We start from the raw sequence: 25,304 nt of genomic DNA, 5'->3' as shown, positions 1-25,304 counted from the left end.
TAATAAGATTCCCTGCTCTCCTCTCGCGGCCCTGTCTAACTTGCGCAGGAGCTCTTATCAGATGTCGCAGATTAATTTGCCTCCTGGACGTTCGTCGTCTCGCATGGAGATTTTAGTGCAGCGTTTGGCTGCTGGGAAATGCCTCTGTGATATGCGCTCCCAAAATAATTGCCCGCTGAGGGTTCTTTTTTTTTTCACATCGTGAAGGTCCACTGATCCCGCAGGCAGCTTTCTTAACTGCTACCCCAATTTAGGAGCTTAGAAGGACAAATCATCCACTCAATAATCTGTAATTTAGACATTCCAGTCAATCAGCAAGGCTTAGACACAGCAGCTGGCACACACACAGATGTTTTCAACTCATACACACACACTCTGACACAGAACCACACACATTAACCTGCAGCTATATTGTCTGTTAAACACACAATCAGAGAAGACAGATCGAGTCACACACATTCATTTACTCAACCGTGAAAATATGAGTTTTTGACAAACAAATGTTGAGACACGGCTCGACGTTTGTGATGAATATCTTGCTCACATGATCTCTTGGGACTGGTTACACACAACCATGTTTGCAGTCACACACCCAGCTCCTATGCTCTACTATATAAACACATGCACATAAACATAACATTGGACACAAACCTACAGAGTCACACATGCATCTGTATCTTTGTGGGGACCTCACATTGCCATAATGCTCTCCCCAGCCTCTCACCCCGAGCCTAACCACCTAAACAAAAGGCAAACCTTAACCAGGACTTAAACCAAATTACACTGACCCTGCTGCTTCGACGTCTTCATCCTCCTATCAAGGTTTGGATTTGTCCCCACTAGTAAGTATACACCAGATACACACAGAAACACACACATGCTCAGACAAAAACCAAAACACCATCCATCTCTGGATATAGTCACTTAAATCTGTCCCAGAAAAGACTCATTCTTGATATCTTTTGATCAACGTCCTCCACAGTCATGACCGTTTGTTCATGTGTACGATCCGAGCGCAGGATTACGTGCCCATAAGTATATGTTTGTTCATCATCTATAGATCCACGGTAAATCAATAACGACACCCACTGGGGATTTGACAGAGCTTTATAAAACGCTCGCTGACTTTCATTCATACCAAGCCAATGATGTGCTTCAAAGCTCTCCTGATAATCTACTGCAAAGTATAAAAGCTCGGCGTGGCGGGCGCACACCCTGCCAGGAGATTTGGGATCGACCTAATGCCGCCAATGCTTTACTGAAATGCCACTTCACTTTGCCAGCATCATGTCTTATTTCCAAAGACTGTGCGGTTGCACCTCTTGTTTGTGAGCCTCTCTTTCCCCCTCGATTGGAGCTGGCTGCAGGCCACTGCCGCCGGGCTGCAGGAGGGAGTGTGAATGGCAGTAGCTGAGGGCTGTTGCCATGGCGTCGACTTATTTACTGTACATCAGCCCACTGACTTCAAACAGCGGTATTAGTGTCACTGCTTGTCATCCACAGGACAGTTCCACTTAGTGGAGCGAGGAGAGCTCCAGCTTGTGGGTAAACAACAGACGCTAAAGCTTATAGAAATGTGAATGGACTGCTGAATCTTTTTATCAGTCTGAGTTCATGCTCCTGCTATTGACAGTGCTCATCTCACTTGAGTAAATCTGACTGGCTTCAAGGTGAGGAGCTCAGTCGACTGGCGAGACTTGAAGTCGAACCACTGCTCTGGGCCATGTTTTGCTGGTGGGAGGCCCTGGATCTGACCCGGAGATTAGAACTCTCTCGATTTTGCACGTAAGGTTCTCTCTTTAATATTTAATTTTGAACCGACTTTGAGCACAATGTAGCGAGTGCATTTGCAATCCTGGGTTGTTCGGAGCCATTTGGCGACTCACTGTGAGAATAAAGGGGCATCGCCTTCCACGCCTGTGTTTGTGCAGCAGACTGGAAACTGTTTGTGGAGGAATCAGGTAGCATTTTTGTGTTCTGAAGCAGCGCAACTGTGACAGTGTTTGCATGGGTGGCTACATTTTGTCGTCCAAGATGTCCTCTGCAGTCGCTTCATAAAACATTATGCAACAACAGGAGTTGCTTGTTGTTCTTTCACAGACTGCTATTCCACAAACATATTTGAAACATGGGTATCATTATCATTATGTGCATTATTTGCATGATTTAATCTTCTCATTTTTGGGTTTCCTATATAGCAAATTACTCCATCTCTCAGCTGGAGGAACCCGGAAAACCGGGTTCTGAATCTTTATATTGATGTGTGCTTCTTTTTCCTTCCTATTATTATCTATTTATTATTCAGCGTTTCAATTTCCAGTCTGTCAGTGGCGATCGGCAGATGGCAGCACTGAGATCCAGTCGCCATTGTAATCCATAGAAGAAGAGTCTCACACGTGTTTATAACATGGCAGCTCTCTTCGCTGTTGTGGTCTGAAGTAAAAATAAAGATAGGCAGCGTTTGAATTATTATTTTGTTCCGGTCGTATCGGAAAAAGTAGGTTAAGGCCACGATGGCTCAGAGGAAGAAGAAGCTGACGAAGAAGAAGCGTCACAACAGAGACGCAGAGGTTGATTCTGATTCTGGAGACTTCGAACTAGCAGCTGAAATTAAAGACGATGATTCGGTGAGAAAATATCTTTATCGGTCCATTTTGTTTTCCATTTCACTGCCATTCTTTTCTTAAACCACAGAGACAGACATATCCTTACTGACATTTGGCTTCTGAATTTCTCCCAATGTGGCATTGACATAACAATCCAAACGAAGGATGAAACGCAGGGTTTTTGCCTGCGATGTGTAATGTACTTGAACGTCATGTGTCATTTAAAATTCAGTTTGTAAATGTCATTGAAATCAGGCTTTCCATTGTACCAAAATATCGACTTATTGTTCCATGCTGCTTAGAAAGGAAATTGTCTTAATATGGTAAACTGTGTGTGTGTGTAATAGGATTTTGATATTGTATTAACTTTAAGACAAATTCTACGTGTTATAAACCATCTAACTATTGCTATAGTTTTACTGAAAAGGCTTTATTTAAGTACGTAAATGTGGAAAAAGATTACTATAATACCGTAATATTCATGGAAGAAGGTAGGACAGTCAGAACCTGGTTGCCTCTAAAAAGTATTTTTTAATAAGGCACTGAACCAGCCTTGTAATCTTGAAATATTAACTTTCCTTTTTTTGGCGTTTCAGCTGGGAAAGAGACTCCCGCGGTTCCCAGCCACATCTGACTGCTTATCAGATGTGGAGCCCGACACAAGGGAGCTGGTCAGGGCTCAGAATAAGAAAAAGAAGAAATCTGGAGGATTTCAGTCGATGGGTATGATCCATGAATAGGTGTTTAACAAGTCTGTCCTCAAATTATAACTGCATTCAATTTTCCCTAGGTCTCAGTTACCCGGTGTTCAAGGGTGTGATGAAGAAGGGCTATAAAGTCCCCACTCCCATCCAAAGAAAGGTGAGGTCGTCATGAGAACCACTGTTGTGGTCATAGTGATTGTGATGTAAAGATTCCTCTCTTCGTCAGACTATTCCAGTGATCCTTGATGGCAAGGACATGGTTGCCATGGCGAGGACTGGAAGCGGTAAAACGGCTGCTTTCCTTGTCCCGATGTTTGAGAAGCTGAAGGCTCCGCAGGCCCAAACGGGAGCCAGAGCTTTGATCCTGACTCCCACCAGGGAACTGGCCTTGCAGACCATGAAGTTCACAAAAGAGGTGGTGTAAATGTCTGAATTTATGTCCTATAAATGATATCGGACAGTCACCAATGGATCAGTCTTGCTGAGTTCTAACTTTCTTAACACAATCTACAGTTGGGGAAGTTCACTGGTCTGAAGACTGCTTTGATTCTTGGAGGAGACCGGTTTGTGATCCAGTTTAACATGAGGTTACCCTGAATTATTTACCATTATTTTAATAATGTTCCTTCTTTCTCTTCAGGATGGACGATCAGTTTGCTGCTCTGCATGAAAACCCCGACATGTAAGCACAGACTAAAGTTTTGTTGTAACAAAACATGCTTTTAAAATTCCATTCCTGGACTGTCTTTGTGCCAGAATCATTGGAACGCCGGGTCGTCTCATGCACGTGATCCAGGAAATGAACCTGAAGCTACAGAGCGTGGAGTATGTGGTGTTTGACGAAGCTGACCGGTAAGAACATTGTTTAAAATGAAAAAATGTTCTACGGGACTCTCTTTGAAGCTGATGTTTGTTGTGTTGCAGGTTGTTTGAGATGGGCTTTGCTGAGCAGCTTCAGGAAATCATCAGACGACTTCCTGACAGCAGACAGACACTGCTGTTCTCTGCTACTTTGCCCAAACTTCTCGTCGAGTTTGCAAGAGCTGGTGAGTCTTCACACACATCACATCTTTGCAACTGGGTTGATGGGATTGAGTTTCTCATTAAGAGACGTCAATAATGAACCTCATTTGTTGTCTTCCTTCTCTCTCTCCTCTCCATGCGTCCAAACCATCTGGCCTCTTTCGCTTTGGCCCCTAACTTCTCCACATGTCCTTCTCTTATTTTCATTTCTGATCTTGTCCTCATCTCTCATAATGGCAACCTCAGGTCCTTCAGTTTATCTGCATCCTGCCTTTGTGTCGGATTCTCACATCACATGACTTCATGATTTTTTTTGCTTCAGTTATGCCGAAGAATAGCATGAGATATCGCTGTTCTTGGCACTCCGATATAACCGTTGATCAAGCTTCTGTCTTGGTTTCCAGGGCTGACGGAGCCAGTACTGATCCGACTGGATGTGGATTCGAAGCTCAGCGACCTGATCAAGGTAGTTAATGTGTATAAATATTGAACAGCAATTGCTATCCCAAGTCAAAAAGTCAAGCCTGAGAGTGGCTGGAGTTGTGAATTCTTCCCAATGCTTGTGCGGGTGTTCTCTGGGTGCTCTGGTTTCCTCTCACAGTCCAGAAACATAAAGAGGTCAGTTGATGACTCTAAATTGTCTTCAAGTGTCTGAGGAGGTTTTCTGCAGTGTATGTGATTTTCTGGTGAAGCATGCCCGGCTGCAGCAAGTTTCAACTCTCAAACTGATTATTTGTTAGGCATTTATTTTTTAGCTGCACGTTTGTTCATTAATACACATGGAGAATATGCTCTTTAGCTGATGAAATACTTTAAATAACTTGTGCCATGGGCATAAAGTCATTCAATGACACAATTGGTTACTCAACAGTAACCTACCCTTTTACAACCATCTAGCTTGGCAATACGGCTCAGACGTGTCCTGGATGATTTGCTGTTTTTTGATTTTTACTCGTCTTTTACTTTTCTGTCATGGCTGCTACAGCTCACATTAGCTGCAGCTCTAAAACATTCTTGTAGACTGAAGAACACCCTTATTTTCAATCAGCAGTCTTAGGGTTAGAAGGAGCTCCATTGTGTCTTTGTGGACCTGGAGAAAGCGTAGAACAGTGTGCCAAGACAAGAGTTGTGGTATTGCATGAGAGAAGTATGTTGGAGTGGTGCAGGACATGCATGCCAGGTGTAAGACAGTGGTGAGGTGTGCTGCAGGTGTAACAGAGGTGGGACTGCACCAAGGCCCAGCTCTGTGCCCCTTCTTGTTTGCCATGGTGATGTACAGGTTGACAGATGAGGTAAGACAAGAAACCCCTAGGACCATGATGTTTGCAGATGACAAGCAGCAGATCATCTAGACAGGTGGAGGTTTGTCTTAGAAAGGAGAGGAATGAAGGTTAGCCACAGATAGACGGAATACATGTGTGTGAATGAGAGGGAGCCAAGTGGCCAGGTGAAGTTACAGGATGTAGAGATAAAGAAGGTGGAGGATTATAAGTACATAGGCTCAACTGTCCAGGTCGATGGAGAGTGTGAGAAACAGGTGAAGAAGCGGGTGCAGGCAGAATGGAATCATTGGAGAAAAGTGTCCAGTGTGATGTGTGACAAAAGGGCGTCGGCAAGGATGAAAGGGAAAGTGTCCAAAAGGGTGGTGAGGCCAGCAATGTTGAATGAAATGAATGAATGAATGAAACAGTGGCACTGAGGAAAGGGCAGGAGGCAGAGTTGGAGGCAGAGCTGGAGGTCGCAGAGATGAAGATGCTGAGCTTCTCTCTGGGAGTGTGCAGGATGGATAGGATCAGGAAGCAGTAGATCAGAGGGACAGCACATGTGGTCAGGTGTTTAGGAGACAAAGCCAAAGAAGCTAGTGTTTCTTCATGTCCAGAACTGGATATGGTCAGCCAAAGAATTGCCTTAAAATAAAAACAAATAAATGCATCTATGAACAATTATAGAATCAATTGTAACATAAGCAGTGGCTTAGTAACCTTAAACATTTTTGGGGTCAACTGGTGTCCCTGGCCTCTCACCCCAAGTAGCTGGGATTTACTGGATCCCACGTGATACTACATAAATGAATGTATCGATGTATCATTGTGATTGTTGTTACAAGACGGTTTTCATCCCCAGCTCTCATTCTTCCACATCCGAGTGGACGACAAGCCGGCACTGCTGCTCCACCTACTGAGGAACATTGTGAAGCCTCAAGAGCAGACAGTGGTCTTTGCAGCCACCAAGCATCACGTGGAGTACCTTAAAGAGGTGCGAGTCCAGACCCTGCTGCTCATGTTGAATGAGAATGACTGAATGCTTACTGTTGGAATTCTGCAGCTGCTCACGTCTGAAGGTATCGAGTGCGCCTACATCTACAGCGCCCTCGACCAAACGGCCAGAAAGATCAACATCGGCAAGTTCGTGCACCGCAAAGCCATGGTGCTGCTGGTGACTGACGTGGCAGCTCGTGGTATAGACATCCCCCTGCTGGACAACGTTATCAACTACAACTTCCCATCCAAACCGAAGCTTTTCTTGCATAGAGTCGGTGAGTAGCAGTAAAAATGTAAACAAAACATAATCTTTACTATAAACTGATTGTTAAATTAATAATAATGGAATCAAAAAGTGTATAAATGCAAAAGGTTAAAATCTCTATATTTATTGAAAGTTTATTTTCTTGATTTATGACTCATGTCTTTTCAAATTTTTCTTAGTAATAATTTACTAAAATAATTTGTATTGTTAGGACGGTTGTGAGGAAGTAATTATTGAACAGAAAAACTATGAACCTCCAAAGTCACTGTTAAAATGTGAAGAAATCTATTTTTACTATCTATTTTTGTCATTATGATAATTTCTTTCTCCCTTCAGGACGTGTTGGTCGAGCGGGACGAAGTGGCACGGCCTACAGCATGATCTGCTCGGATGAAATGCCTTTTGTTTTTGACCTCCATCTTTTCCTCGGCAGGCCTGTTCAAATGGCCACAACTGAGTCTGTCCAAGGTACCGCCTGTAGAAATCTTTCAAATGAAGGCTGAAACTTGAAGCTGTGGGTTTTTTTTCTCAGATTCTGACGGCGTGTTCGGCCGAGTCCCTCAGAGCATTCTGGACGATGAAAGTGCTAACCTCATCTCAGCTCACGACAACTCGCTCGACTTGATGAACCTTCGGCGAGTTTCAGAGAACGCCTACAAGCAGTATCTCAAGTCTCGGCCCAACCCGTCGCAAGAGTCCATCAGACGAGTCAAAAATACAGATGTGTCCTGCATGGCCGTCCATCCTCTGCTGGGTCAGTCCTGGTATAAATGAGAAGCATGCAGTGTTGGGCTTCATTTTAATGCAGAGCCTCTTTGTTTCAGGTTCAGGTTTGGAGAAGAAGGAGCTGGAGCGTCTTCAGCTTGTCGACGCGATTAAAGGCTACAAATCCAAATCAGTGAGTGGCCTGCAGCTTTGTGTGGTGAACCGGCAAATGTCTGTGCCTCACTGACCACATGTTCTCCTCCAGACCATCTTTGAGATCAACTCCAACAGCAAGACTCAGGCCAGTGAGGTGATGCGGGCCAAGCGCTCCAGAGACTCGCAGGTGATGGACAAGTTCATCAAACAGAGAGAAGATCAGGTTGCTGAGAGACGACTGCATCCGCCGGTCAGCTTCTCCCCCAATGAGGAGGACTCCGCTCACATGCCAGAGGACGATGCTATGCAGGTGCGACACTAGCTACTGCTTCTTGTTGCCTTGGATTACCAAAGCTGTTGAAAAATCTGCTACGGCTATTGCTTCATTTTTTTTTCCCAAAATGAGAAACAAATTACGAACAGATTAATCGTGTAGTTCATCATTTTTTGCTTCTCACTTCATAAAATCAAAATATGTGCGGCTAATATGTGGTTCTAGCTCCTCATTCCATTTTTTTGCCCTTGTAACTGTGGCATATTTTTTTCATTTTTATGTTCTCAATTTAGTTGGATAGCTAGAATGTTTTTTTCCCTGTATTTTTTCGTCGCACAAAATCATCGTTTGGCTTTTGAAAAAAATAAGTTAACATGATACCATCTTACCTCATAATGTCCACCATAAGTAGCCAGTATGATTCGCTACTTGCTATGGTCAGAGATCTTAGGATTAACAGCTTTCTGTCGGATATGTCGCATGTTTAAAGGAGTGACATCATGAATGTATTTCTCACAACAAAGTCCCTTTGTGGACACGTACAGTGCAGGGTAAAAGTGTGGACACTCATCTCATTCAATGTGTTTTCTTAATTTCCTTAACTATTTACATTGTAGATTCTCACTGAAGGCATCAAAACTATGAATGAACACATATGGAATTATGTATTAAACAAAGAAGTGTGTAATTACTCAAAACTACTTTCCTCACTCGAGGCATTCTCAAAAGGTGGCTACATTGAGTCATCTAAAATATGGAACATATTTAGAGTTATTCAACGTTTTTGTCTTGCTACATAATTTCATATCCTTCATATATTTGATGTCTTCAGTGTGTATCTACAATGGAGAAATGAGTAAAAACAAAGACAAAAAAGGTGGTGGTGAGTGTTGATGCCACAGAGTTTAGTTCGAAGGATTTTTTTTTTATCAGTTGTCAAATCTCCTGATACTAATGGAGTAGTTTTACTTCAATATAGCATTTGAAATGTTTGTATTTGCCAAGTAATCATTAGTTTATGTTTACAAAGTGGCCGCCTCACTCAAAACCCTGTGTTTTAAATGACTGACAAGGTTGCCAAAAATGTCTGATGGGCAATGCCTGCGTGACCCTCTTCTGGCTTCAACTAATCATAAATATTTGCTTCAAGCAGAACATATACAATATAAATTACTCAGCAATTATGAACGGTGTTTTTTCTCAGTATTAATTTCATATGTCAAAGAGGAATATCGGACATGAAGGACCATGTAAGTGATTCTGACTGTGTCGCAGTAATAGGAGAAAAAACTGTGGCCGCTCAGTGAGTGAGGCATTCCTTCAGTTAGATCTCCTCTCGGTCTGCAGGTGGTCTTCTCTGAGGTCGTCGGTGGGAAGAGAAGAAACCACCAGGACAGCGAGGGAGAGCGACCAAAGAACAAGAAAAGCAGACAAGCCGGGAAAGACGAGGAGTTCTACATCCCCTACAGACCCAAAGACTTCAACTCTGAGAAAGGGTAAGGCAGTGAGTGCATGGAAACTCACCTATGGCCACACACCTTACTGTTTTCATGTGTTTTGTCATGATAGGTTGAGTCTGGGTGCAGACGGCAGTGCCTTTGAGCAGCAGGCCTCCTCGGCTGTCCTGGACTTGATGGGGGACGAAGGCGAGCGCTTGAACCAGCACAAGCATATGATGAAATGGTTAAGAAAGAGAAAAGTTTGTGGCTTTCTGACTTTGAACCTCTAATTCATATTCTGTGTTTCTAGGGACCGAAAGAGGAAACGCTTTGTCCGAGACACAGGGAAGGAGGATCAGAAGAAGAGGATAAAAACAGATGGTGGCCAGATCATCCAGAACAAAAAGAACAGGAAAAACTTGTATCCTTTTTCTTGTCACGACTTTTGTGTCATTGGTATGCAACATGCTTGCTGTTGTGATGCTTAACAACATGTCAGCTATGAAGAATGGAAGAAGAAATATAAAGTAGACGATGCGGACGAGGGCTCAGATGAAGAAGCAGGAGGTGAGAGAAGAGGAGGAGGACGGAGAGGAGGAAGGCCAGGTGGAGGTCAGTGTCACAAGCCTCACCTTGACTAATACGACAAGTCTTTGAATGAAACAAACAAATTACAATGGTGTTTTTGTAACCTTGGTCCAAGGTCGTGGCAGGGGTCGAGGTGGTCCTCCGGTTCGTGCAACGCCAAAGAGGACGCCTGATGGACGCAGGATCAAGTCAGAGCTGAAGACCAGCGAGCAGATCTTGAAGGCTCGCAGACAAAATCAGAAGCAGCGTTTCGTGCAGAGCGGTGGCATCAAGAAACTCCGCTCAAAAAGCAAAAGGTTTCTTGGAGAAATGAAGAAGTCAGGGTTCGGACGCGGCGCCAAAAAGGGCAAAATGAGAAAGAAACTGTGAGAGGCGGGAGATCAGACCTGTGGAGCCCTGACTAACTCACATGTGTAGATGGTGCCTGGAAACTCTGGAGTGGCTTCAGTTCTTTCTCTTCAGAATGATGAGCTGCATTTCCTCCTTTGAAGGTGTTAACAAAATAGTTGTTTTTACTTCAAATGATGGCTTTAATTGCTGGGAATTACACTTTAAGTAAAAGATGCCATGTGATCTTTGTCATCCCTCACTGTCTAACTCTTAAGAGAAGATCCAGGAACCTTGGTGTCTCTAACCAAAACCAACAATGCCTATAATAGGTTAGCAGCCTCTCCCAGCTAGACACTGAGGGTGCCTGGGACTGGTCAACAGTCACACGCATGTTCGACCAACAACTACCCACACACACACACACACACACACACACACACACACACGTTGGTATTTATGTCCTTGTTAGGACATTGTGATCATTGATGAAATGCTTTCCCCATACTCTCACCCTAAACCTAACCACCCAAAACAAATTATTACAAGTTATTTTGAAGTTTCGACTCTGAAACTAACTGGTATTAAACTGATAAAGATATTTTTTTTAAATTTATGCTATAGATTTGTCAAATGAAATAAGGCACGTGACCTTTGAGGTTGTAGATCATGTGTCCATACTTAGTTAAAATAAAAGTGTCTGACAGGCCTGTTGTTGAACTGACAAAGCACAGAGCGTTCATATTGAAACTTGACGTTTGAGTCAGAAAATGTTGGGCGTCAGAATGCTTGGAAGGCCCCACCGAGTGGCGAGTATTGCTTCTTAACAGCTGTTTCATTGTTAAAAGGGTTGCGTCAGAACTGAAGAGTCGTTTTACATCACATCAAGACACCTTTAAAAAAGTAAAAAATAAAAAAAAGCATTTTCGGAGCTCGAGAATTTTTGAACTCGCGATGTTTGGATGTCGCTGCCGTAACGTCGGACGTGGTGTCAAAACCAGGTAAGAAACATACGTAAATTATATTTTTTGAATATAATTTTAATAGTAATAATAAGTAATTAACTTGCTTTGTAACTGTTCATTTTAAACGTAACGATTGATTGTGTCAAGATGACAGCAGAATGCTAACGTAGCACGACAGGTGCTAAGTGGAAATACAATAAACGACCTGTTTGTCAATCAGTTGTACCCAACGAGGCGTTTATGTTTGATATAAATATGGAAAATAAATATAAAAGCACCCGAAATAGACGTACTGACTTGACAAAAGTTTAATTTTTGAAAAGTCCATATAGGTGTATACGGACATCCACCATGTAATGCAAATTTGAAACAGCAGGTGGCGGTGCAGGTATATGTACAGTAGTGCGCGTAGCGCCCGTGCTGTTCTGATGGCGATAACTTTATTACAAATAGAACATTTAGAGTACGACACCAATATCCAATCCAATTGGAAAGAAATTGCAAAAAACCGAAATAGCGGAATTTTAGCATGCCAACATATTGTGGACGGGCGAAAGATGTATTCGATCGTTCGTTTGTCACAGATTTCAGCCAACATTCTACAACATTTGTAACTTCTTTCACGTTGTTTTGGTGTCTTTGTGGGATGAATTTCATCATATTGCTCACCAATTTTCGTCATGATGAACTTTAAAGTGTAAAACCACTAATAACCATATTACCTCCTATGCGAGCCAAAGTGAAATCCATTGGTCCAATGCGGTCCCATGCTTGCATTTTTTTTCTTCATATAAGTTAAATTGTTTCTGAATTTAAAAGTACATGAATATGTTTTAATGGCGTAGATAATTAACTGTTTCCAACATGCAACACTTTTCTGTTATTTCTTGTTTCACATAATGTAACTTATTCCAACCGAACATGCTCATAATTCTTTTCCACTAGTATTCACTTTTTTTATTATTAGTATTTTGTCTATTTGATTACTTTCCCCTTTGCTCAAGGGGAATCATTTTTCTCCATTTGTTTTCTCTACATAACAACTAGGAAATACACTATACGTCTTATGAAATAATAATAGTGTTACTGTTCCTAGTCCAATTTTACCTTTCTACATTATGTTTACTTTATTTTTTCTCATCATGGTAAAGATGATTTTATTTCATTCCATTTGTCTTTTGGCTTGACAGCCCCTCACAACAGCTCACTTCTTCACTGAAATTGCAACCCCCATCATCACACCTTTTTTATCTATTGTCTTTAAATAATCCTTTTACGTTCCACCTACATCTCCTAAGTTTATACATATGTTCAACTAACAGTATTGCTTTATTTAAGTTTTATGGTGTATTATGGTTGTTATTCAAAAACCTTGTTTTGTATGCTGCATGTGGTCCATCTTGTGTACTGTTATGTGTCATTTCAAAATCCATGACATCAGAAAAAGAGTTACCAAGATACTGGAGTGGTTTGTACCTTGTAGTTTCTCAATCAACCAACGTCCCACATCCACCATCAAATAAAGCTGGCCACCTTATCTTGCCATTTATTTCTTGCCAACAACAGTCAATTGTCCTGCAGTGCAAGTCTCAGAGTTGCAGTAAGAAACAGGGAGACCTGGTGCCGTCGCCATCTGGATGCAGTTAGAGTGCGAGCTGTTTTCTGATGATATACATAAATGCTATCCTGGATTTTTCGAGCCTGCTGTTGCTCTTATGCGCAGATTTGTGGCTCCCTCTGGGGTGCTCAATATGAAGAAGAAAATGGGTGGTAGGTGGGTATGTCAAGTATTTGGTCCAAACACTACAGCGTCGCCATGGAGATGCATGTGACAGTATCCAGGACAGAGGAAAGGTTGTCACTAGCGATGGTTGAGAGAGTGTTTTCCGATATGAATAATTTGCTCTGTGCATGTTAATAGTGCTACAATTAAAGTTATGAGAAGAATGATTTCTCAATTATACTTCATTTACACCTGAAACGTGCGGACACGTGAGGGTGGGAAGAATTGTTAAAGTTAGTGGGCTGCAATTGTGGGGTACCCTCAGCTGTTTGAGGTTTGGTGCCTGGCTCGTGGGCTTCTTGGAGGTGTCCCAATTAACTCCTACAGTTCCCAAGAAAAGCCTGTCGCTCTAGTAGTGATCCATTTTTGATCTATTTTGATTTCTCCTCAGTGTGGAGCTGTGTTTACCATGCGCTCATGGACTAGAAGTCAATCTCCCGCCCCCATACAGCTATTCTATCCAGAGTGTCAGTGACGGCCGCAACACAAGCGTGTGAAGCCGAGGTACGAATGTGATAGAATTTGTGACTTTGCATGGAGACCCTAACCTGGAGAGCTGCAAAAAATGTGTTAGCTCTTTAGCTAGCAGTGGAGACTGCGTACGCACATATGTGTGTGAAAGAGGTATTTGACCTCCTGCCTATAATGTCTTGAGTGGCCCTCACGCTTAGGCTTATGTTCACCAAAATTGGGGTTTTACTCTAGGCAATATCACATAATAAAGTCAGCAATTGTTTTATTAGTATCATTGGGTGTGATATTTATACACAGCAACACCAAACCAGTAATTTTGAAACAAATTCCAAGATGTAAATAGATCTTATTTGTTGACTGTGTGTGACAAAGAACGATGAATTATTATGGAGACATTTTTGGAGCTGTTATCAATATAAACGGTGACTGTTAGATTTCATCCATCTGGCTGATACATTGCTACACTTCATAGAAAAGGAGGAGTTTAAGTGTTTAGAATGGTTTACTGAGTTGCCTTGTTTTGGATGTTGCTGGCTGTGAGGATGCCATGGGGCAGACCTAGGAATGGTGACGCTACGGCTGTCTGACTTCATAGGACTCCCATTTAAAGGAAAGCTGGCGTGCTTCACTGGCTATCAAAGTATATTGACTTTGAAAAGTCAGTCTGTGGACTGTAAGATAAGACAACGGCACAATGTCTGTCCCCAAATCATATCTGAGACCAGCTGAAGTCAAGGATATCAGTTAATCCTCCAGCAGATATAGTCCAGCGTTCACCTCGTATCCCATCCTCTCAAAAACCACTGCTAACTCACCCCGTGACTCTTTCCTTCCCACCCGACTGCCTCCACAGCGTCGGCAGCTCCGCAGTCATGAGCTTTATCTTTATTTAGGTTCCCAGGACTGACACAGCGTCCACTCGAGATATCCCCAAGAGCCTTCCGTCTTCATAAAAGAGCAGTAGAAGCACTAGGTAGCAGTTATAGCTGGATGCTGCTCTCTCTCTCTCTCATTCGTTGGCTGTGGTTTCACCCTTGGAGCTTTGTTTCCTGGCTTCTGCTTCATATTTGTATCTTCAAACTTTTATTTTTTTCTGTCGCCATTTCAAAAATGTTATTATCAACAAATATAACTCATGATACACCCAAGATACATAAATATTTTTTTATTAATTGTAACTTAAGAGATGTTTCCAGATTTTATTTAACTGTCACAGAGTATGAAAGTGAAATGAAGCCAAATATTTTGTAATCATAAATAAAAATACTTTTCATGCACTGGAGTCAAATAATTCAGGAGGTCAATGTTAATGTACTAATAAAAATGGGAAATTAGCGAATTATATGATATTTCATGGAAACATTGCCAACAATTAATTTAAAATTAAAATACAATTAAATCACTCCTTTACTACTGCACCAGGATGTATAAAATATAATGTAATTTGATTTAGGTATTTATTAATTTCCCACATTTTCTATTGAAGTTTTCTGAATGATTTTATAAGAGAGATATGCATTTGTTTCTTATCTATAATTTGTATTCATATTTTGGCATTTACTTCTTTATATTACAAAATAATACACATAAGATGTGTCATTTTTGTATTATGCACCAAATAGTTCTGGCCTCCTTATTATTATGCTTATTATGTTTGAAAGTCTGGAAATTTTATTTAGCAGTTTCACTATACTATATGTTTTGATATCAATGCTACCTATTCCCCCTAATTAGCTTTTAATGTTTTAATTGTTTTTCATCGTTGTTGTTTGTCACGGCTAATGTTTACCTCTGCCGGCTATGGCACAATTATCTGCCGGTGGATTTGCGTGCAGTCTGTTCCCTCCATACGCTCTGATGATAACGGCGCTGCCCTTTCTCAGGCTATCACTTACGAGCCAAAAGGCCACTTGAGGAATGACAAGGCCGACATGACTGACATTTGGCTGCTCTTGTCTCAACAATTTCAATTTCTCCAGCGGAAGGAGGAACAAAAACTGCTGACAACTCATTAAGATTTCATTGTCGTCTACGCGACGTGTCAGTGGGCGGAGCCACTGTGCCGCAAGGTCACCGGCCGGATCAGCACGGGTTTATTGCCGCATAATAACTACACTTCTGAGGCCTTGTTTTGGAAACCCTTCAAGATGTTTGGAACAGGCGACCTCGCAGATGCTCGGAAGGGTCCTTAAATTAGCTCGATCACAAAGCAGGACTGTCTCCAGGCCAGAAACGTCCTAATTAGAGAAGAAAATCTCTACTGGGGCTTTGTTGGCTGCAGACCACCTCAAGTAAACTGAAACAGACAAGGAGGCAACCGTTCCAACAGCGCCCCTTACAAATAGAAAATAAATCCACCGTCACTGAAAACACAGTCTTTAAATCTCTGTGCTCTGTTTTCTATCCTTTTTTTATTTGGGTTCACTTTTGATTTAGAGGAGCAGTCCATGCCTAATCCATCTGAACTAACTCCATGTGCTTGACAAATGCACTACTTACTCAACTGTCCATCATCCTGCTCATTTGTAATCATTACTTAGGAGGATAATCGCTCGCCAGTGACAGTCACTGGAGCGTTGCGTTCGAAGGGACAATTTAATGACCTGTAGCCAATGTGTCCCCTTGTCCTATCGGAATCCCTGTCTTTGATACTGACGCAAATTTCCGGATTAAACCGTCGGCCGCCAATTATAACGTAGAGAGTATTTTTCATTGCTGAGGAGTCCTGGAATCTGTTAGTGCTGTCAAGTTGTAAATCTGGACACACCCTTTGAGACTGGAAAGACGCTTTTCCGCAGGGACTTTTGCATTTAAAGGGGTTGCATTTCCTCTGCGCTATGAAGTGAAACACTGTCCGCGCATTGATGGGCCCCTCTTTTTTTTTCTCCCTTTGCACCTCTTTTTTGTTTTTTATGAGCCATCGCTTACCACGCACAACATGTTTTAAGATGCTGCGGCCCCAGGTCTTTAAAATTGAGGCTGTATTAGCCTGTTGTGAATGTTTTGAAAGGCCGCGATCCAGGGAGACACAGAATGTACGCAGATGTGGATACAACTGGTGAATCTATTGTTTGACAACATGTCTTCTTCGGTACACGTCACCCTACGAGCATGTATGCAATAGTAGAGTTTGGAAGGGCATAGCCTTTTGCAGAGATGTACAAGGTAACATACGTGGAAATAGCTTTTGTTTTTGTTAAATGTGCCTAATGTGGTCAAGGTCAAGGGTCAAGTCACCCACCTTTTACTGTTGTGCATTGGCACGTATCTTGCGATACGATATATATAGCCATACAGGTATGATGAAACTAAGGTTTGTATTGCGATACTGTAAGTTCAGCAGTATATTGCAATATTTGTTAGCAAGAGCCGTCATTTTAAGAGGGAGATTCCGATAATGCAGTACAATATTATGTTCATGAAAGTTTATTGTTGTGAAGTCAGTCAATTCCTCAACTTTCAATCTGACAGCGATGCAATATATTGTTTTGTTTGATGTGAAACCTCAGCAAATTCTACAGTCATTCAGATGGGCTCAAACTATTTTAAACAACTTTAAACACAACAGCAAATAAACGACCAAAATTATGCTTCACATTCAAATAATGCATGTGAAACTTCCTGGGGAAACTTCTGTCAGGTCGCTAGCCAGTGTGTCTTCTACTGAAATGAATATGGGTCAGTAGAAAGTCCATCTTATATGATCAAGACGCAGAATAGCTCAGTGAGAAGCATATAAGGCAACAGTTATCACTTAGTATTTAATCTCACAATATTGACACAAGAGTGTAGACTAAGAAAGCTGTTACAAAAGTTATTCATATGAGCATCTTAAATGCATTAAAAAAAATCACAGTTGTTCTGGGAATTTACTCATTTTGTTTGCTTCATTCAAACCTTAAATACCATCCTGTGAAGTGGTCACATGTTCTGATGGAGCCACTGGACACTAGATCAGGATCGACAGGGGGTTATTTTTGGGGATGTTCTGGAGCTCGTGCTATGAGCCAGAAAGCCCTTATAAAGCGCTCCTCTTTGGGCGGGTGGAAAGTGGGTTATCACTGTCACTTCTGGACGGAGCCCACTCGTTTACATCCAGTCAACACCTTCCACTTCTCTCTGGCACAGATCAGACTCCAGCTCCCTGAAGTGACCCTCAGCTTTCCGAAACACAGGTCACTTTCAGGGGCAGAGTCCATACGCTGTACCTTCCACTAGTTCGGATGTGACGTAACATCAAATACTACAATTCTTTGTGGGTGTCTGTCCGGTGTGGATTGCTGAACTTATTATTATCACAGATATTGCATCACCATCCCCACCTTCTTTTCTGCTGTTCATCTCTGCTTGTCTGAGGAATGTTTCTCCAGACTTCCTCTTCACCCTCCGAGCACTGCGTCTCTCTGCGGTTGCACACTTCATTTGTCTCCGCCGGGATCAGAGAAGCAGTGAAAATCAAAATAATCACCGGACATTAAAGCGGGAGGACTCCAAAGACAAGCGCCAGATCACAAGATGACAGAGCTTGTTATGTCCGAGGTCTTTAGAGGTTCGCCACCGTGATAGATTAAAACCAAATAATCAATCAAGTAGTGCTGCATTTTTTTGTGAGATAAGAGTTTTCACTTCCATGGTAAGAAATGATGAAGAATAAATTGACCGTCACATCCTTCATAGTGGAAACTTAAAAGCAAAGATTGTTTCCTGAATTGTTATCACGCTGCTTGTTCCAGTCGTAGCACATGCTAATACAAGCAGGCTATAATAAATAAAGTACTGCTGACTACCAAAATGCAATTCAATCAGGGGCAGGCAATTCATAAATCTTGTTTACTGGTATTGTCGTGAGGAGCCGTCTAGTGTCAGTGCAACGCTTAAATCCACATAATAATGATATTAATCATTTATTTTGAATAAGAGAACATTTCTCAGAAAAACGGCATAGATTGCGCATTGTAAACACATTTATCAGGGAAATTATTATTTAAATAAAGTAAAGTTGTTAGTCTAAAAAAACACTAAAAGGCGCTTTGAGAAAACCTTAAATGAAAATCAATTTAAAGACTTTTATGCTATGTCTGAAAGAGTTCCCATTTTATTTACTAACTGTGAAAGCTATTTTCTGTGCATGGTTTCAATGCATCATTTGGAATGAATATGAGCACAATAGCTGTGAGGTAAACACGTTGCTTCTGCAATTTTAAGTGTTTGAAGAAAATTTTCACAAAAGTTTGATTTACCCCTTCAGAATAGTGCAGTCAGAACATGATCAGCAATGATGCTCAAACTAAGCGACAACGTAGATTCATGATCGTATCCTATAAGAGGGCATATAGAATTATATGTCTGGAACTAATGTGTAATAACACAAATAATATGAAATAAGTTAAATGAAAGTCACAAACTCTTGGATCATGTTACAAGTCATTAGCAGACTGACATTTACACGTTCTGTGTTACACTTGTTCTGTGCCACCAAGCCGAGGTATTCACAGAATTTCTTTGACTTATACAAAACACCGGGCTTCGGAGCAACGGCGTGTCGCATAGAATAACAGCTGAATGATGATTGGTCAGCGTGGAGTCATATCATTTCGTTGATGATGTGAAGAACAGCCTGGTGAAACTTTTTAGTATGTTATTTTTGTGAATATGACCATTCATCGGGTTTTGTACAAGTGCTCTTTAGTCACTGAAAACGAAGTTTGAACTCGCAGGTTCAACTGTCATAACCAGAAACAAACGAACGTTTCACGGTTCCACGCTGAGCCCTTGAGGAAAGACCACATGCATTTGTTACCTCAATATTTTGCTTGATGTTTCTGCCTTAGAGTATACACCTTAAAGCTCTGTCTTATCTCTCACTTCAGGCTGCACATCATGTGTTCACCGTCTCCGACTCTCTGATCTTGATGATGCGACAGTAGGTGAATCCTTTTCAATTCCTTACCACACATTTTATTGGACTATGTGCTTCTGCAGTCTTTATTTTTGGTTGAAATTGTTGCCCATATACGTTATGCTCAAGTAAAGCGCACCTGGATCAACATATTTGATCTTGAGCTTGTTGTGTGTTTAGATTACACTAGAAATGTCTACACACCTTGGCAACTGCTGAAGAAATGGAACTTCTCTATAAGTAAATGATATATATTTTCCAAGTTGTGACACGGGCATTAATGAAAAGGTTGCAATGGACAGTTTTAACATCATTTTGGTGAAGTCGCCTTTACCCATTGATAAATAGTGTACTGAAAGAAAGACCTTCCGCCATCATCTGCTGTTTGGAAATATGACATCTGTTTCTGATTCTGCATTTAGGTTCTTCACCACAAGATGGCAGTAGAGCAATTGCTCAGCATCAGTCAGACAGAATCTCGCTGGGCCGCTTGCTTATTATGTGACCGGTTATTGATGCTCTGCGATTCCAGTCTTGAGATTTTGTGTGATATGAAAATGGCCCAAAGTACCTGCTGACTGTTAATAAGCTGCACTCCAGGTGCTGAGCTCATTCTCTTCACATCTGGCGCAATATAAGTGTATGAATGAGCTTCCCATGACTGCAGGGAGGGAGGTAGAAGTGCTGTAACCTTTTCCACAAGTGGAGCTAACCCCTGTGATTGGCTGAAGAGCATTTTCCCATCTTTCGCTCCCCCCTAACGCCTCCCTTCCCCCGTCATGCCAGACCCTGGGATGGCACGCAAGGCTCTGACCACCAATCCTTGCATGGCGCCAATGGGGTTCCATTTGTGTGCGTGTTTTTGGGTCTGTGCTAACTTGTTTGGGGGGCAGAGACCCCGGATATGTTGTGGAAGTGTGCAGTGGACAGGGGCCAGACAGGACGTGACCTCCCGGAGGAAGCTCGGCCAGCCCAATAGGCCAAGTAGCTATCAATCAACACCTATTGTCCCACCCCCCCAAATCTTACTACATCAAACACGCATGCGGTTCAGTGAACCACGATAACCCCTCGCCCACTTTTATTAATGAAGCCTAATTATTCATTGTTTAATTGTCTTCAGGTCAGTCAAAGACTGTATGTAACAAGTTAATTCTCAAAAAAAACTAAATACTGAAAAGCACATGTCTCAGACCCCTTTTTAATCAAAGTGTGTGTGATGCAAATGTTTGAATTAAGAGTCAAAGAATCTTTGTGACACTTGAGTTTGAACACCAATGTGATGTGTCTGTAATCAGTGTTATTGTTACATTTCTCCGCGTGAAAATAAGTTACCTTCATAGTTATTTCAAATGCCATCGATTAAATAATTAAAATAAAAGCTTTCTTCAGTTCTCATATGTTTGTCGGAAATGGAACCTTCCAAGAACGCAGAAGGTTGTTCAGTGCGCCAGCATTATGTTACATTTTATCACATAACGGTTTGCTTTTGTTTTTTTTCTCCCAATATCGACATCTGTCCCGCTGCTTGTCGTAAAAATAACTGACCAATATCAGCAGAAAATGTGGCTTCAGTAGTATTCAGAATTATAAGTGAGCACTTTCATTACCCTCAACTTCAGATCAAAGCTGTGGGCTGACTTCACTCCCCTGCAGACTGTCTGTGGTCAAACCTGCGCTGCGGACAAATGACTGTCAGGTCAGCAAAGCAGTTCCGCTGAGGGTAGAGGCCAAGGGCCCGAATGTGACCTCGTCCTTTCTCTGAGCTATTCGCTTCATTAGCTATGGTAGGAATTTAATTACCTAAATTTTCTCTTTGTGTGTACTGAGAAGCAAAGTTTTATTTGGGTTGAATTGGCTCAAAAAAAAAGGGAGAGAATGGGTACTTCAATGATGATAGTAATGTCTCTAAGTCGGCCACATCTTTGGGGAGAAACAGGACCAAAGGTGCAAATTAACAGAGCTGTCAGTGCTTCCTTGAAGTGAAGTGAACTTGCCGATAAGCCGAGTGGCTGGTCGAAGGAAAACTGGCGGCCCCCTGAGCCATCTGGACCTTGTTCCCCTAAAGAGTGAAGCAGTGGTGGAAAAAAAAAAACGTGGCACATTCGCCGAAGTCCGACAGAAATGCATAAGAAACTAAATGTTCACTTGACACAATTTGCTATATTCAGAAATAACCACAAAAACGCTGTTGCATTATTTCGTTCCAGTTTTAATGAGGTGCATATTACAAGTCCACCACTGAAATCATTTAAGAGCTAAAAAGTACAAAATGGAATGTTCGGTCACACGTACATGTCAGAAACAAGTTTGGTGCGTGAATTAAGTCAAAAGGCCTCATTGAGAAAAGGCATTTTAGCTTAGGCAAGTCAATGTACGCTTTCATTTTACAGCTCCCTGAACACACAGCACCGAACGTGGAAATCGTAATGCGATTTTAATTCTACAAACAACTTAAATATCTGTCATTGATGCTTGGTGATGATAGCAAGATGAGTAATTATTCTTGCTTTATGGCTATTTATATGTTTTCATTCGATCTTAAAAACAAGGTGTCATTATGACCTTGTTCAAGTGCTGTTATTGTGAACACTTCTGAAACATTTGGAACCTACATAGGTTTATATATATATATAAAATATATATTTATATATATGTATATGTGTGTGTGTGTGTGTGTTATATATAGTCTGTTGCATTGCACAGCATTTTACCTCCGCACCGATTATCAATTTCCAAAGCCAGCAGCATTGGCTGTCCACCTCCCTCCTCTCTTTAGCTGTGCTAATGTGCCGCAGGACCAAGTAGCTCATCTCCTGCAGGTAATCAAGCATCATTCTTTCATGAGGCTGTGAGTGTTCAGGAGAGACGCTGGATCTCCCCTGCTGTTTCTGCCAGCAATACATCCTGCTACACGTTGGGAAACATGACAACTGCGCTCCCTCCCAGCTCAGTTCACCTGAGCACAGTTCTGTATCTCATGACATGATAGCTCACGTCACGTCTCTCACTCGCCAGCCTTGATAAATCAGTGCAAGAAAATAAATGATGTTAGAGTTAACTACCTAACTGTGTGTGATCGATTTTTTATGTACTCATTGTATATTGTCTGGAAACCCTCTTGCTACTTGTATGAATTTGTTTTTTTTTCTGTTTGGATCAGGTGTTTTTATTTGTGTTTGGATAATGATGTGTCTCTGTTAAGCCTAAAATCTACAGTAGCGGGCAGAATCAAAATGGCTGCAATTCCGTTGAAGTTACAGTGGACTCGTTTGGTTGTTGTTTGATGGCGATTACGGCAAAGGGCTTCACTTATTTAAACGTGTTTCTGCCTAATAGTGCTGATTGTGGGTCTGAGGAATGATAGATGTACTGTTGGCATATGAAGATGACAAAATCGTGTTTGATCTACAATATAAGCATCAGGAAAGCTACATACTGGACCTTTTGTTTGGGTGAAACTGCATTATTTTTTGTGTATTGGTAATTGATTATAAATATGCTTATAAATATGCATCGTATTGTATAGTAGAGTATAGTATTATATAGTAGAGTATTGGCAAGAAGCTCACAATTCCATACCCAGCACACTAATTGGGTCATAATGCAGTGAACTGCACGCACACAGAAAGAAAAGCCCTCAAATATGAAACAAGTGAAGTCAAAACCACTTAATTGAAAACATCTTTCTCGTTTTTTATTTATTTTTTTTATGTCAAATACAGAGTTGTGTCGATACACTTAACCTGAAAAGAAGTTTGACGCTTGAATGAGTGTCATTAAACTCATGCTGAGGATAATTATTACTCTTCTTTGTCTTCTTCTCTGTCATTGAAAAAAAAACAAAGTGCTTTTAGTTATTGACCATCCAAAACCTTGTATTTTACTTCCAATCAGGCTAAAATATAAATTTTAGTTTTTTACATAATTATATATCAATATTATATATATATATATATATATATATATATATATATATATATATATATATATATATATATATATATATATATATATATATATATATATATATAAAAGGAAGCTCAAACCTTTCTTGGAGAAACGGTCATTTGAAATGTGGTGGCAGAATTGAAAAAGAGTCTGCTGCATCATCTTGAGCATATTATTTAAAGAAAAAACTTTTTTTACACTCATTTAAGATTTTTGCAACCAATTTTGTTTTGTCATCTAACTCAGCTGAAGGTCCTCTTTGTTGGGACACTGCGTACGTTTTGTGTCCATGCTTTTGAATATGGACTTTATGGGACTCATATAAAGGTCTTTATAGGTCTTCAGACTGGTTTACAATCTTAAATTCCAGCTGAATACTATTAAAGGTATGCACACTGCTTAGGTCCATCCACTTGGCCAGGAAACCCTGGAAGATATGGTCAAAAGGAAATCCTAAATATGAGATAGAAATAAGAGATTGTGCCGGGATCACCTCACAGGAAGTCCCAGTTCAATGTCAAGATGCTCCGACGGGATCCGTTCCATCCCCACAGTGTACTAAATTTGGTGGGTTTTATAGAGACTCCCTACAACTCACTTTTGGTGAATGTCATCTGCATGATTTGTGAGGATGATTTTAAATATCCTGACATGGATGATGAAGAATGTGGACGGCTCCATTTTTCAACGTTGACTGTGGTTTTTTTTAAGTGTTCATGGACTTTGTAGAAAATGAACTGATGTGTACATCAGCTGTCAAGTAGCGAGGTTTCTGAGGCTTATTTTTCTTCCTTGTTTTTTTGTGTCCCTTCTGTGTGAATTTGCCTTTGTGTGTGTGTGTGCACTTTTATCAGTGCGGTTGACTTGTTGAGCATAAATGGATGAAATGATATCCAGAGCTTAGACTTCAAACAGCAGAGAACGGTTGAGTTATGCCGCATCGATCGACAGGGAGAACAAAGGAAGCGACGTGGAAGCGTATGGAAGTCAAGAAAGAGGGAGAGAGAGATAGATGGAGCATTTTGAGGAGAAAGTGGGGTGTGCAGCAGATTCTTGGGTCTTCTGGGTTCTGAAACTGTGGGTGAGTCAGGGTCTGGAGGAAAAGTTGCTCCCTTGAGAGAAAGACTAGAAGGAGAAGGAAAATGGGAATAGTGGGGCACTTGGGCTCTGGATGGTCAGTGACATTAACCAGGTGCCCAACTGGTCCAGCAGTCTGTCTGCGGCTCAGCTTCTTTACAGTGCAGCCACAAAATTAGAAAAACATTAGGCCACAAAGACAGGTGCTGCATTGGAGCAATGAATGGCTGCTCAGTTTCCGTCTGTCTGTTTTCCAAAATCTGCGCAGTCGTACTGACACTTGTCTGGATTGATGATGAATAACCTTCGCTGGTTATCTCCGCTTCCTTTAAAGTTTCAAGTGAGAGCCAGAAGCAGCCATTCATCTTAATCTTTCCTCTCATTTAGTCAAGATGTAGTTGGAGGCCGTTTCGCTTTTCATTGGGTTATCAAACTTCTCATTTCAGGAAAATAATCTGGATGTGTTGAGAGTATTGTCACCAGCACATATAAACCTGTAGGGCATGTGGAGGGCGTGGACCTCCGTCAAAGTAGTAATGTGAGTCAAAATTATGTTTCCTCTCTGAAGCTGCAGCACCGGCTTGACGATAGACGGAGTATGAAGTACAATCTAAAGTCCAACCTTAGCTGCTGAGATAATCCAAAACAGTTCGATAATCGTCACTGTATCATCAAAGATTCGTGACCTGGCAAGTCCTCTGCATGTCCGCATTAATTTTTCATTTCCTGTAGTCATATTAATGCTAATGCATTCTGGATGTTCCGGAATAAAAAGCTTTAAAAACATGGCTAGCTGAGTGTCACATA

At 41.4% G+C, this 25,304-nt stretch overlaps 1 protein-coding gene across 1 annotated transcript; it reads left to right on the top strand.

The window, feature by feature from the left end:
• The first annotated feature begins 2,365 nt into the window (after positions 1-2,365).
• ddx54 (DEAD (Asp-Glu-Ala-Asp) box polypeptide 54) lies at positions 2,366-10,963 on the top strand. The gene is made up of 20 exons (XM_053875008.1): positions 2,366-2,627; positions 3,203-3,329; positions 3,397-3,467; positions 3,537-3,725; positions 3,824-3,873; positions 3,951-3,992; positions 4,067-4,162; positions 4,235-4,356; positions 4,738-4,799; positions 6,458-6,589; positions 6,659-6,869; positions 7,196-7,327; positions 7,392-7,613; positions 7,684-7,757; positions 7,830-8,030; positions 9,342-9,490; positions 9,564-9,677; positions 9,744-9,854; positions 9,933-10,045; positions 10,137-10,963. Exons 1-20 carry the CDS (start codon positions 2,514-2,516, stop codon positions 10,388-10,390), a joined length of 2,586 nt encoding a protein of 861 aa, XP_053730983.1. The 5' UTR covers positions 2,366-2,513; the 3' UTR covers positions 10,391-10,963.
• The last annotated feature ends 14,341 nt before the right edge of the window (positions 10,964-25,304 follow it).

The sequence above is a fragment of the Synchiropus splendidus genome, chromosome 1 (assembly GCF_027744825.2).
Source record: "Synchiropus splendidus isolate RoL2022-P1 chromosome 1, RoL_Sspl_1.0, whole genome shotgun sequence".
Taxonomy (NCBI): domain Eukaryota; kingdom Metazoa; phylum Chordata; class Actinopteri; order Syngnathiformes; family Callionymidae; genus Synchiropus; species Synchiropus splendidus.
The sequence above is the reverse complement of the archived record's forward strand: the minus strand, read 5'-3'. Positions and strand labels throughout refer to the sequence as shown.